We start from the raw sequence: 15,101 nt of genomic DNA, 5'->3' as shown, positions 1-15,101 counted from the left end.
CAAGCAGAATAAACCAGGCTTCCATTTTCATTAATAGGATTACTGGTTTGTCATTACTTGTGAGCCAGGAACAGAGGTTATAATAAACTGTAGTTTATAAAATATACCACATAAAGAATCTGCTGTTCAGAGTTGGTCTGTTTAGCAACTGATTAGAATTTATTTTAAATGACAGTTAAGAACATAAGTAGTGCCATGCTGGACCAGACCAAGGGTCCATCTAGTCCAGCCCTCTGCTCGCACAATGGCCAACCAGCCATTGGCCAGGGATGAACAAGCAGGACATGGTGCAACAGCACCCTCCTACCCATGTTCCCTAGCAACTGGTGCACACAGGCTTATTGCCTCAAATGCTGGAGACAGCACACAACCAACAGGGCTAGTAGCCATTGATAGCCTTTGCCTCCAGGAATTTATCCAACCCCCTTTTAAAGCCATCCAGATTGGTGGCCATCACTGCATCTTGTGGGAGTGAGTTCCATAATTTAACTATGCACTGTGTGAAGAAGTACTTCCTTTTATTTCCCCTGGATCTCCCACCAATCAGCTTCATGGGTCGTCCCCTGGTTCTAGTATTTTGAGAGAGGGAGAGAAATGTCTCCCTATCCACATTCTCCATACCATGCATAATTTTGTACACCTCTATCATGTCTCCCCTTAGCCTCCTTTTTTCCAAGCTAAACAATCCCAGTTGATGTAACCTTCCCTCATAGGGGAGATGCTCCCTATTTTAGTTGCCCTTTTCTGCACTTTTTCCAGCTCCATAATATCCTTTTTGAGGTGTGGTGACCAGAACTGTACAGAGTATTCTAAGTGTGGTTGCACCATAGATTTGTATAAGGGCAGTATGATACTGGCAGTTTTATTGCTTTTCTTATAATGCCTAATATGGAGTTTTTCTTGAGTTGCATGTAACAACAAACCAGGATTCTGCTGAACTGAAATTACATTTTCAAAGAAGGCGAGGTAATGGAGGAGTGCTGAAGTGCAGGCACATTCCTGCTTGTGCATGTAAACTAGGATGATCATATGAAAAGGAGGACAGGGTTTCTGTATCTTTAACATTTGCCTAGAAAAAAGAATTTCAACAGGTGTCATTTGTATGCATGCAGCACCTGGTGAAATTCCCTCTTCATCACACCAATTAAAGCTGCAGAAGCCCTGCCCTCTTGACCACTTACAAATTTCACCTGGTGCTGCATGCATACAAATGACACCTGCTGAAATTCTCTTTTCTATACAACAGTCAGATATAGGAACCCTGTCCTTCTTTTCATATGTAAACCTGATGTAAACATAAATTACAGTCTACTGTTATATGCAAATTCAACCAGAGGGCCTGTTCAGACAACACTCTAAGCCACAGTTAGGCCTCTAACCATTTTGTAGCAAATGGTTAGTGTGTTTAAACCGTGGTTAAGTAGCCACCATGGTTAGAAATGGTTCACACAACACGGTAAGTCATGGTTCACACGACACACTAAGCCATAATGTTTAGCTCAAAATGCTTAACCACCGTGGCTTAGTGTGTCTTCGGAACAGGGTCATCATGACCGGGCTTTGAACAACTGTTAGAAAGTTTAAAAATGAAGCGGTTAGTTGAGGGTCAAATACTCTTTCTATAAAAACTTTCTATAAAAAGACTTACGTTCCTGTTGTTTTTTGCGTAAAAGAATACAAGCGTTCCAACTTTTTAATATCAATTTTAATAATTTTCTTTCATAGAAGCATTTTGCAAAAGACAACTTTCTCTGTAGCATTTCTTCAGCAATTTTCTTCATAGAACAATATTTTATCCATGCACTGCAATTATTAAGCAATAATAATAATATATTAATGAAGCTTTTTAACTGAATGAAAGAAGATCCAAAAAAACTGCAATTTCATAGAAAGCATATGGAGAATATATTCATCCAAATAAAAATAAAGGCTTAGAGAAGTGGTGGACGACTTGTGGCCTTCCAGATGTTCTAGCCTCTGCAACTCCCACCAGCCTTAGCCAGCATAGCCAATGTTGAGATCTGGCTGGAGTTATAGCCAAAACACCTGGACAGCCACCAACTGCCCATTCCTAGTTTAAAGTTATGTTATTTTCAATGAAGTGCCTGTTGTTTTGCCAAGATTGTGCTTTTTCTTCTGCTTAATCTGTTTGCTGTTTAATGAACATTACATTTTATCTTGTAATGTTATAACTAGCCAGGAAAACTACACCATTTAGTATGAGATTAAGGGCACAATTCATAGGATGCTTTGGATTTTCCCTCATGAAGCTGTAGACACTGCTATGACTTCGGGATGGGGACTCCAAGATCCAATCCCTCTTCCCACCCCCTCACAGCCACCACAGAAAGGACTGCATGCCTCCTATCTAAGCTCACAAAATGGCCTTGAATGATCTCATAGAGGTCAAAAGGAGGGTGCTTCAATGGGCAGAGAGGGGAGAGGAGAGGCCCAGATACAAAAAATCCTACGGCCTCTCCATCCCCAGCCCTCTCCTAGAAGCTTGACTTCTCTGGACAGACTCAGAGGTCTGTCTAGAGTAGGAAAAGCAGGACAGGGCTCCTATATCTTTAACAGTTTGTCAAGAGGGCAGGGCTCCTGCAGCTTTAACTGTGGTGATGAAGAGGTGCTGCACACCTGCTGAAATTCCCTTTTCTATACAACTGTTAAAGATACAGGAGCCCTGTCCTCCTTCTCATAAGGTCACCCTAATCGAGTGGGCAGTAGCCTAGTAGGATTGTGCCCTAAGATATGAAATCAGGGGGCGTGGAATCTATCTATGGATCACTTCTCCTGGGGCCAGAAGTCAATATTGGAAACTAGCTTTGCTTAAAAGTCTCCTGAAGAGGTTTATAAGCACATTATGGTATAAGTAGCCTGTGGATGGCTCACATTGCCATACGATAATGATGTGTTATAGAGAGGGAAGAGGGAAAGGCATATATACAGAGAATCCACTGCATTTTGCACTACACACACAAAAAGAAGATCAGAAGGAGAAAGATTCCCCAAAACCAGGTGGAGGTGCATTTGTGAGTGATGTCTTAGCCTTATAGTAACTCTGTAAAGTAGGTAAGGCTGAGGTGATGACTTGCTCAAGGCAACCCAGTGAGTTTCACATTTGAACCCATATTTCCATACTTGATCTGTTGTGCCAGACATGGTTCACAGTTGGATCAACAATGGATATGCAGTCTAATTTCACCATAATATATATGCAAAATATCCAGTTAGACTATCTAATGCTATTGTTTACTCTAATAGCATAATGCTCAGAAGGTGTGGTCCCAATGATAGCCATTTATGTCAGGACGAGGTCTGAGTGTGGGCACCGATGCATGTCACTGGTCAAGGCCTTGGACTTGATTCTCTTCTACTCAAGACTGTGGTTGCTATATCAGCACTCAAGCTCATAGACTGAACCTTTTCTATTACTACAGCATGGCATAAAGCACAGTAAATTTGTCACATTTCAGATAAATGAATTTATATAATAAAAGTAACCATATACTTACTCAAAGCACATTCTCTTCAACCTGGTACTATAAAAGTCCCATGCTTTATCACACAACTCTGTTGTCATCTAAAAAGTAATTGCACATAAACTACATCAAAATGGGGAAGATATCCATTGTTAACAAAACAAAAATAAAATCTTGTAGTGTTTTTTCATATAATTCACTGGACCCATTCAGAAGGCACCTTTAACCATGACTTTAACTATGGTGAGTAAGGCTTTTTGCTTTATTCACCATGGTTAAAGCCATGGTTTAAGGTGTCTTCTGAACACATCCTGGCTATCTCATAAATCTTTGGGTCAAAGCAAACTAAGGGCCTTGCTAGACCTACCTGATAATCCGGCTGGGAGTCAGGGCGATGGCGCGCTGCAACTAGTGCACGCCGTCGCCCTTTTCCACACGACAAGACGCGATGGGGCAAGGGGAAGCCCCGTCGCATCCGCCATTTTTGTTTACAATTAAAGGGCCATGTGCGCAGGAGCGCACCGCCGGAAAGGTAAGTAGTTTTTAAAATAAATATAGGGTCCCCGCTCCCCCTGCCCCTGATTCCCCCCCCACAATGCCTGATGGCCCCCCTGGCCACTCGCTCACCCGTCCTCCCCCCTCCCCTATGCCCTGTCCCCCGTCCTTCTTCTCCCATCCCCCTTCCTCCATGTCCGTGCCCTGTCCCCCGTCCTTCTTCCCCCATCCCCCGTCTGCCATGTCTGTGCCCTGTCCCCCATCCTTCTTACCCCCCTCTCTCCTGCTGGGTCTGGCCTTTCCCCCGGCCCCTATCTCCCCCCGTGATTCCCCCCCAGCCCAATGGGCACAGCGCTCCTCTGTGGCTTGTCCCGGCTACTCGTGAGTAAGCAAGCAGCCAGGAAAAGCCATGGACCCTGCTAGACTTTCCACAGCCCCAGCCTGAGGCCAGGGCTGCGGAAAAGCCGGGCCATAAGCAAATCCGCTTATCCCGGCTTAAGGGAGGACTTAGCCCAGCCTGACCCCAGAATCCCCTGTGCGTCATCTGGATGCACAGGAGGGAGACCGGGTCTCACACCGTGCTAAGGCCTCATCTAGCAATGGCTTTAGAATACAAATAAGGTATAATTCTTTGTAAAAGGCATTAGGGGTCAGCAATTGTTCTTATTCTACTGCAGGAAACATTTAATAATAATTACCAGCTGATCATCATCAAGTCCCAAAAGGGTGTGTAAATACGTTTCTGAAATCACTTTTAGCCTTAGGCTTAAGGCTGGATCAATACACATATTCCTGGGGAAAATATTTATGATTATTACTTTTTTAAATCCACATTATCAGCTTCTATTCACTGAAAACACCAATAGCACCATTGTTCAAATTGTATTAATGAACCATTACATCATAGATAACATTCTGATTTCTGGAAGTTCAACATTAGTACTGATACTTTTAAACATTTTATATTTTTTAAATTTTATATTTTTGAATTTCTGTTTCTTCAGAGATAATGGCCCAGTGTGTACATAATGACAACCTAGGTTAAAAAACAAACAAACCTGGTTATCATGAATGAGCTAGCCTGCTAGCTCACAATGCTGTGTCTCTGTCAGCAGGAGTAGCGAAACAACACAGGGTCTCTCTGTTACGACGTTGTTTAGCATGACATATGAACTTGGAAATCAGACTTACCTCTCCCTGAGAAACCAGAGAAATAGCCCATGGTTTGTTCTTGTGTTGTTTCTCTTGCTTATTGAAGGAAAGAAAAATCAGAGTTCTGGGTTCACACACATCATACTAAACAACCCAGGGATGGTGTGTCACTGGGTTGTTTATCCCCCTCCCACTGGCAGTGGGAATAATCAAGTAACATGAACTAGCACATTGGCTCATTTACGATAAGGCTATAAGAAAAAGAGGCTACTAGCTCTGGTGCTATGAAATGTCAAAAGAAATTTCTTTATTTTTATCCAAAATATAAAAATATAAAAATGTTCAAAAAAACCTTTCAACCAAACTTGTACAACGCTCAACGTTTCGGATCCGGAGATCCTTCGTCAGGAGCTGTACAACAAAATAAATTACTTTTTGAAGTAATTATAAATTTAAAACCTTCTAGATATTTTTTACAAGACCACAGTCGTGTTTATTCTGTCTCCATCAGCAGTCAAATTGTTCTATACAACTGTTAAAGATACAGGAGCCATATGGTCACCCTAGCTTTATTCAACATTTTCTTTCTCAAAGTGGCTTATAGCAACTTAATATTTCACATATTTCAATATATTATATCTGACTGCAATATTTATAGCCTAAACAATGTCTCATACATACCACAAAATGCTATATAGACCCTTTTCCATTATTTCTTTTATCTTTTCTTCTAAAAACCTGAGTGGATCATCAGGGCGCATTATTAATAAACCGCATAACAGGGCCTGTAAAGAAAGAAACACATTTGCAATTCTGATAAATATAACAATACACTTATATAAATGTATAAAATAACTTGAAAATGAGAGCTCTTATATGAGAGCTTCGGCTATTGGGCAGTATAGGAATGCAATAAATAAATAAATAAATAAAATGTTAAAGCATTATATTTTGTTCTCCAGTTTTTAATGTCATAATTTTTAGGGGTGTGCATGGACCCCCCGCTCCGCTTCACTTGCAGATTCGCCATATTAGGAGCGGGCCGCTTCGCCCCGCCCCCGCTCCGCCCATTTCCGCTCCGCTCCGCTCGGAGCTCCGGATCCGGATCGGAGCTCCGTTTTTTTCCCCCATAGGGTTGCATTGAAAGCTAAAAAAGTAAACAACTTTTTTTTGGTTCAAGTTAGAAACCTCACGTTTGGCACCATGACACCTCATGGGGATATACACACGCACGCCAAGTTTCAAGCCAATCCCATCATCCCCTGATTTTTGGAGAATTTTTGAAAATCGGGCACCCCATTCAGACCCCTTTCCATAGCTCCGTCAATTTGCACGTTAGAAACCTCAAACTTGCCAACATGATAGCTTATCCATGTGTCCACATGGATGCCAAGTTTCAAGCCAATCCCATCATCCCCTGATTTTTGGGGAATTTTTGAAAATCGGGCACCCCATTCACACCCCTTTCCATAGCTCCGTCAATTTGCACGTAAGAAACCTCAAACTCACCACCATGACAGCTTATCCAGGGATACACATACGCCGCACGCCGAGACTCAAGGCAGTCCCATCATCCCCTGTTTTTTGGCGGGGCTTAAACCTGCAGACCTCTCAATGGGGCCATTTCAAAGGAAATCCCAACATGCCATGAATTGGGGAGTAGAGATCAACCTATATGAATCTTCTTCCACACTTGAAAAATGGATTTGGAACTTGAGCACAGGAAGGACTTCTCCCCTGAGTCAAAGCCACACACACACAACATCCCTGCAAGGCGGGCAGGGGAGGAGAGAGGGAAGGCAGGCAGGCAGGCAGCAGACATTTCTGGGGGCATAAGGAAGTGAGCCAAAGATAAGCCAGTAATGCATATAAAATGGAATAAATAAATAAATAAACGAAGGAGGGGTGGAATTAAAAGCAGCAGTGTTGCTGAATAAACAACAAGAAGAACTTTTTAAAAAAGGCTATATCTGTCTTTTACCAGTAATAGGGGGACGTGCCCGGGGGAGAGGGAAGCAGCTGCCTGTTCAACTCAAGACAGCCATTGCTTCACCAAGAGCTCTGAGGTAAACGCTCACTTCAACTCATAATAGGCATCGCTCCACCACTAAGAAGTAAACGCTCACTTCGACTCATGATAGGCATTGCTCCACCGTTTTACTCTCTTTGGAAGGCTCTAATGGCCTTCCAGTACAGGAGAGAGTGGGGGCATGTCCACGATGAGATGCCCTAGGGGAGCTCATCCCCTTGCACCACATCTTTTCAGTTGTTCCCCAAAGTTAGGGTGGGTAGCAGTGCTGTGTTTCTATCTCTTATTCTTGGCTTAGTATATGATTTCAGGTTGTGTTTGTGCATTTGGTGGGGCTACTGTGTTAAAAAACACTGGGAAAAGTCCGTTCAGATTAAGAAAGAGAAGTTTCCCAGAATCCCAAGTTACCCATTTTGCCTATGCCCTCCTCTAACTTTGGGATCATGTGATCATGACCGGGAGCTGACTCTGCCCCTCAGCCCTTTGAAAAAGGTATTTTTCCCGCCAATTTTTAAAAAATTCTTGCGCGCGACCCGCACCACGCAGAGAGGTGAGAGTAGTCTCAAAATGACCCCCATCCACAACTCTCTGTGCACAAGAATTTCCAGAACGATAGCTTAAAAATCAACCCACTTATCCCCAATTCTTTCCCGCAATGCAATCCTATGGGCGAAAAGCCGAAAACTGCCGTTTGAGCCGCGCTGTCCCTGTTTGTTGACCCGATTTTAAAAAAAATATAGCACACGACCCGCACGACGCAGAGAGGTGAGAGTAGTCTCAAAATGACCCCCATCCACGACTCTCTGTGCACAAGAATTTCCAGAACGATAGCTTCAAAAACAACCTAGTTATGCGCGATTATTTTCCGCAATGCAATCCTATGGCGAAATGTTTTCAAGATGGCGACCGGAGCGCTCCGCCTGAACTAGGAGCTCCGAAAAATGGGCGCTTCTCTTCGCCTTGCTTCTAGGGGTCCGTGGTCCGCTTCTACTCCACCTCTGGGTAAGGCGGAGCAGGCCAATACGCTACTGCTTCTCCGCTCCTAATCGGAGCGGAGCACATGCCTAATAATTTTGTTTGTCAATCAGTTTATATAGCATTCCATATCTTGAATTTGACAACATTTTTCCAAAGAATTTCACTGCAGTTTTTGGCAAATAAATTATTGTCCCCCATTTTCTTGCATCACTTTTATTCTTGTTATCTCCAGAGTAGCTCAAGTGAGCAGCTTCTCTCACTTAAGCTAACAGAGCAATTAAATTGTCCAGACTACGATAGAAACTCACTTCCTCCAGTAGTTTTAGCTAGACAGCTCCATGATCCTCAGACCTCTACTTTGGTTTCTATAAATAAACAATCTATAAATTCAACATATCCTTTATGTTATATTCCTTTCTCATATGCTCAACATTTCAATCCCCAAAGGAAAGTATAGTTTATTGATTTAATGACATTTTAATTCATATGTTTTCACTTAGTGCCACTATTAGCAAACTAGTGCAAAATCACATGAGGTGGTAAAAGCATTGCGTTGGATCCAGAGAGATGAGTGTGGAAGCAGGCTTGTGGAACATGACAATCCCACCTTCTCCTTCCCTTGGCCGCCCCCTTCCCAAGAATCTTTTGGTGGTCAGGTGGCCTTAGTGGCATGGAGCACCTTCTACCAACTTCAGTTGGTGGCCCAACTACATCCCAATTGGACAGGGGTAACCTGGTTTCAGTTGTCTATGATCTGGTAACCTCCAAGTTACATTGAGAGCTTCGGCTATTGGGCGGTATAAAAATGTAATAAATAACTGCAATGTGCTTTACCTGTGGCTGCCTTTGAAGACAGTTCAGAAGCTTCAGCTTGTGCAAAATGCAGTGACCAGATTGATAACAGGCACAAAGAGATCCAAACATATAACACCAATTCTTGCCTGCTTGCGCTGCTTACCTGTATGTTTCCAAGCTCAATTCAAAGTGCTGATTTTGACTTATAAAGCCTTACATGGCTCAAGACTGCAGTACCTGTTGGAGCACCTCTCCCAGCACAAACCTACCTGTATACTATGCTCATTATGTAAACCCTCCTCTAGGTGCCTCCTCAGAGGGAGGCTCGGAAGGTGTCAACAAGGGAGAGAATGATCTACCAAGTGATGCCTGCCTGCCACTAACATTTTCATATTTTTGGCACTAGGTTAGGACCTTCCTCTACTCTCAAACATTTGGCAGCATACAGTAAGGTTTTAATCAGGTCCTGGATTTTCTTATTGTTTAAAATTGCTATACACACACACATACATACATGTGCGCGTGCGTGCTGTCTGTTTATATATTTGTATGTTAATAGTTTTCATACTTTTGTATTTAAATGGTTTTTATACGAAGTATAATATTATTTATATATTATATTTCTATACCGCCCAATAGCAGAAATGAATATTGTATTTTTAAAGAATCTAAATTTTGGCTACTGGGTGGTATAGAAATGTAATAAATGAAATAAAAATTATTTTCAATTGCTGTAAGGTGTTTTGAGCACGTTTTTGTCATGGAAAAGCAACATATGAATAAACTGATGATGATTAAAAATCCTATTGATTTCAATGGAGAGAGAAGAATTTGCTTAATTCACCCATGAAACAAATTGGCATTAAATATGTTTCACTGTACATAGATTGTATCCTAAATATGAGGAAAGTAGAGTGAATTCCACAATTATGCACATTTAAATCTTACTTTACAGAGACAAGGTGCTTCAAGATTGTCAACAGCACCCCCTGCTGGACTGGAGCTTAATTTGCTCTTTTAAAACCAAAACAAAAGGTCATTTCTCCATGTTTTACAACAGCATTTAACACTTCCTGCAAGAAAAAGAATAGCTATATGATTGCATAAATAAGAATGGAAACAGTGGCTCAGTTTTAAAGTAATTCTGAAACATCGCTTAGCACTACGCAAATGAGCCTTGAGCCCATGTAATCTGCCCTCTCCTCCTCTGATATAACCGCAAGGAGATTGGAAGTATCTGCTTCATGGTTTAAAACTAACCAGAATTCCTCATTATGTACAAAAATGGCAAACTGTAATTAGTTTAAGCTATGACTTGCTGAAACAAGCCAGGATCAAACCTTTGGTTCAATAGTTAGATCCAACCTTTGTTCCCTTTGTCTTGACCCATGCTGGCTCCAGCATCTGAGCAATCAAAGTCTTTGTACCTTTTGGACGAATTCACATGATAATGTTGGAATGATAGCTTATTTTTCCCTCCCTGTATGCCAGTTACAAGCTGCCTAATTAGCTGCTTTGTCTTTGCTCTGATGGTGAATCTAATGTACAAAGGACAGGGATAACCTGGATTCAGTTTGGTTTGACCAATTGATTCATCCTACATCCACCATCCTTTGAAACCACCATCTCTTCTATCAATATACACATTTTCAAGGTCTATATCTTAGCCATCTTTAAATTCTATGCTGGCAAGGAAGTGGTATTTTAAGTCTGTAACTGCCACCTACTGCCTATATATCTCATTGCAGTCACTATTCTCTCTTTAGCTGCCCTATTGAATTCAGTGCCAAATTTATGCCAATAATAACAGTTATGAATCACATTTTCTTGCATTTCTATTTCGCACCCACCCCCTGCCATATTTCCATAGAAGATATTCTCTATTTCTCAGCTGGCTGCTCAAATTCCTGGCATAGTTATTTTAACCTCACACAGGGACAATGTCCAATTAGAATGTTGTTTATTCCTCTGGTGGATTAAAAAGATCCCCAATTTCCAATTTAAAAGTAGAATTTACATAAACATCTACCCAGGGTGCTTAGATATGAGGCTTTTATTGTACCATAATAACCTAATCATGACCTAATCATTTAACTATAGCTAAGAGATTGGGAAGTTTGCATGTGTGCTAACCTTTAGTCATGTCATGCTGTTCTTTACAAGAAAGCACTATTGAGATGACACTCATTTATTGTCCAACATATACAACAACACCCACCCCACATCTCTCCTTGATATTTCAGTTTCTCCAGGGATTACTATTGTGATATAATAACTTGATGAGAGTGATGATATTATGGAAAGTTCATCATGTCCAAAGAGAGGGCAGGTTGTGATCAGAGGAGAAACATTGTGTAATTTTGAACAGAAGTGGAGTTGAGAACATTTGGAGAACAGGGAAGATTTTAAAAAGCAGAGAAAAGAGGCTTAACAAAAAGGTATTAGACATTAAAAAGAAGCATTTTTCTAAAAACTAACCATATCAACGTCTTTATGCTTTAGGCAAAACATTGAGATGTGAAATGTGTCTTGAATTGCTTTTAAAATGTGCACTCCTTTATAAAGCCTTCAGTATGTTTTAATTTTTAGACAAGTTTCAAATATTTTGTATATGATAAGATAAGCTGTTTTGAAATATATTAGTAATGTAGATGTTATTTTTTCTTTTAGATATGTCTAATGTTTTTATTTAGTAGTAGAGTAATGATTGTGTTGATAGGGAGGCAGTTAAATGTATCAATACATAGAGGCACATATGGGTATATGGTTAAGTACTGTATACTGCCAGTGATATGTTGATTTCATTAGTCAATTTCAGATTTGTAAAGAATTTTTTGTTTGAAAAATACTTCATTGGGGATTATTTTTGTTTTCTAAATACATGCCTTGACATTTGACCATATAAATGAGTGGCTGTCTTTCATTCCCATGGAGAATAGTAAAGTGCTGTGCTTGTGGTCACCATTAGGTTAGGGCCAAAACATACTCACCTGCTGTGATTCTAGAGTGTCTCAGTGACCACCCACAAGACCAAAATGGTGTGTATTTGTATGGAATCAAAGTACCTCCCTCATCCAAAAGTCATGGGGAAAGGGCAATAAGTTTCTGACGCTTTCTCCCTTTCCTCACGTTCAAAAACAACAGCCAGGTTCAGGTATGAACAATTTCCCCACCAGAAACACACAAATGTGGCCACTAGATGGCTAGAAATGATAATTAATCTCTTAGAAAAAAAGTGAGACACTGTAGGGTGACCATATGAAAAGGAGGACAGGGCACCTGCGTCTTTAACAGTTGGATAGAAAACGAAATTTCAGCAGGTGTCATTTGTATATATGGAGAACCTGGTGAAACTTCCTCTTCATCAGTGCAGTTAAAGTTGCAGGTGCCCTGCCCTCTTTTAAATCTGGTCATTCTAGTATAGCTCCTGCACTTTAACTGCTCTGATGAAGAGGGAATTTCACCAGGTTCTCCATATATACAAATGACACCTGCTGAAATTCCCTTTTCTATCCAACTGTTAAAGATACAGGAGCCCTATCCTCCTTTTCATATGGTCACCCTAAGACACTGCTCCTCAACTTTCCCACACAATGCAGAGAACTTGAAGGGGGATGGGTTTCTTTCACCTAGAAGAGATAAGACTTCATTGCTTCCCTGAATTCTTTGCAATGTGTGGGAAACTTATGGAGGAGTATCTCACTTTTTCTAGGCATAAACCGGCAGGTGCTCACCTGAAAGAGATTAATGATCACATGCAGGGGAGTTGTGTCAGTCTCACAGTCATGCTTTTGAGACTCTTGGGAAAACAAGACTCTCCCCTATTGCTTCTCTGACCCTTTTTATACCTAAAGGCCTTTGGGGAGGGGGGACGTTCATGGATTTACCTGCTTCCGAGATCATCCCTGGGCATCTAAACAGAAACATGATGTCCCGGAAGGGAAGAGGGATATCACACCCATTGCACCCGCCATTAAAAAACAAACAAACAAACAACAGGAGCCAGAGCGCTCTTGTGCTCCAGCGAAAAAGTAAGTAAAAACAAACAAAAAAGCCCCAACCCCACTCCCCACACTGATGTCCCTGGATTCCCCCCATCCCAGCTCCTTCACACTGCTGACCCCCACTACTCACAGGGAAGAGGGAAGAAGCCAGGACGGGCACCCAGACTGCCCGCGGTCCTCAGGATCGTCCCAGGACTCTGGGTAAAACCAGGATAACCAAGGTCTTGGTTATCCTGGGGAAATGAAGGGATCATCCCTGCCTGCTCCTGGGATTCCCTATGCATCATTTGGATGCACAGGGATGATCCCGGGATAATCCTGGGGATAATGGCAGGTGTAGAAAGGGCCTCTGTGTCTCTAAAGCCTGGAGCAAAGTGGAGCAAAGGCCCCTCCCCAAAATGTTCTGCAAATGCCAGAGAACTCAGAGGAGGGGTAAGATCAGTGGTATCCACAAATAATGGCTGGCTATTGATGTTAGCAAAACCTGTGGATTCCTGTACCTTGTCCTGACTCTGAAAACATTTCTGGGTTGGAAAGGTGGTAAAGTGTTCCTTCCTTCTCCCTGAAGGATACCATGCTTGCTTTGGGGAGACAAGGGTTGGGGCCAGGTTTGGAAAAGCAGGCCTGGTTTGACCATTTGCTCTACTTCAACATCTCCCCTTTCACTGACACACAGCAACCAACATGAACCAGCAATACCCTGGGCAGACATTATTACTATTTATGACCTAAAATAGAGTCTGGACAGAGTTAGCTTTCTAGCCTCTCGACTGCAATCTGGATGATGCCTTCCGAGTACATTAGGCAAAAAAGACAAATGAAGCAACATATTGCCTACTTTAAGCTCGGTCCTGGGTTAAAAAATCTGGACTCCTCTTGTCCGCCAGGCTTTTGTGCTCAAAGGAGCCAAAGTATCTTTATGGTGGAGATTAGTTCATCTTCTCTCCTCCTAGTATTTATTATTATTAATAATTATTATTTATAAAGCGCCATTAATGTTCTTGGCGCTGAACAGAATAAAACAAAACAAGACAATCTGCCGTATGGCTTACAATCTAAAATCACAGTAACAGACGGGAAGGAGGGGAAAAAACAACCGGGGTAGGGGGCATTAAAACTAAAATATAGACTAGTATTGTTGTTATCCTACCAGCACTCCTCAGCTTCCTGGAGCACAGCCTTTCCCAACCCGATGCCCTCCAGAGGTATGGGACTACAGTTCCCATAATCCTCCAGCCAGTGGAATATTATGGGAATTGTAGTCCCACACCTCTGAAGGGCACCAGGTTGGGAAAGGCTGCCCTAGAGGACCGAGATATACTTTGTTTGAAACAAATATTAATAATAAAAACTGCCAGTCATGTCTAGCGGCTTAGGGTGACCATATGAAAAGGAGGACTGGGCTCCTGTATCTTTAACAGTTGCATAGAAAAGGGAACTTCAGCAGGTGTTATTTGTATATATGGAGAACCTGGTGAAATTTCCTCTTCATCACAACAGTTCTCTCTAGTTGCAGGTGCCCTGCCTATAGTTCCTGCACCTTTAACTGTTGTGATGAAGACAGCATTTGACCAGGTTCCCCATATTTACAAATGACACCTGCAGAAATTCCCTTTTCTATGCAACTGTTAAAGATACAGGAGCCCTGTCCTCCTTTTCATATGGTCACCCTAGTCTAGCGAGACATGAGGGAGTCATTCATCCCCACTGCCAAAATCCCCTCCAAAATCCCCATCATCCCCACAACCGAACCCCTCAAAAGGGGGGGGAGTTGCCTTTAAAAGGGGGTGCGGGGCTGGGGCTGGGAGTTGCAGCCAAGCCCTCAGCTTCCTCCTTTACCTCATAGATGTCAGGTATGGAGTGTTTCTTGAAGTAGACCCTAAGCGCGGGGTCCACATTTTGTAAGGCGGCCATGGTCGAGGGAAGCAGCCCCAGGCCGGAGGGGAGCGGGGGTCGCTCTCGCCGCCGCTTCCCGCCCCTCGCAGGGACCGCTTCTGGGTCGCCTAGCAACCGGGCTACAGTCTCCCTGCGGCCGGCCCTGGCGTGGTCAGCGCGCTTTCTGTTGGCCAGCCGCTGTCCCCTCCCTCCATTTCGGCCGTTTCCTCTGGAATTATGCAAGAATGCGAACGAGGCCGCTGCTTGTCAATGGAAGCCATCGCACCAGCG

The 15,101-nt window shown here is 42.5% G+C and overlaps 1 protein-coding gene across 1 annotated transcript in view; it reads right to left on the bottom strand.

Annotated features, from left to right (window-relative positions):
• Positions 1–14,849, bottom strand: part of FBXL13 (F-box and leucine rich repeat protein 13) — a 107,367-nt gene extending 92,518 nt beyond the window's left edge. Inside the window, exons 1-5 of the mRNA XM_063135016.1 lie at positions 14,775–14,849; positions 5,811–5,914; positions 4,676–4,769; positions 3,516–3,583; positions 1,649–1,803 (exon numbers count right to left, since the gene is read on the bottom strand). Of these exons, the coding sequence (XP_062991086.1) occupies positions 1,649–1,803; positions 3,516–3,583; positions 4,676–4,769; positions 5,811–5,914; positions 14,775–14,849 (496 nt within the window). The remainder of the gene's footprint in view (positions 1–1,648; positions 1,804–3,515; positions 3,584–4,675; positions 4,770–5,810; positions 5,915–14,774) is intronic.
• Positions 14,850–15,101: the final 252 nt, after the last annotated feature.

Source organism: Elgaria multicarinata, chromosome 9 (assembly GCF_023053635.1).
Source record: "Elgaria multicarinata webbii isolate HBS135686 ecotype San Diego chromosome 9, rElgMul1.1.pri, whole genome shotgun sequence".
Lineage (NCBI taxonomy): Eukaryota > Metazoa > Chordata > Lepidosauria > Squamata > Anguidae > Elgaria > Elgaria multicarinata.
The sequence above is the reverse complement of the archived record's forward strand: the minus strand, read 5'-3'. Positions and strand labels throughout refer to the sequence as shown.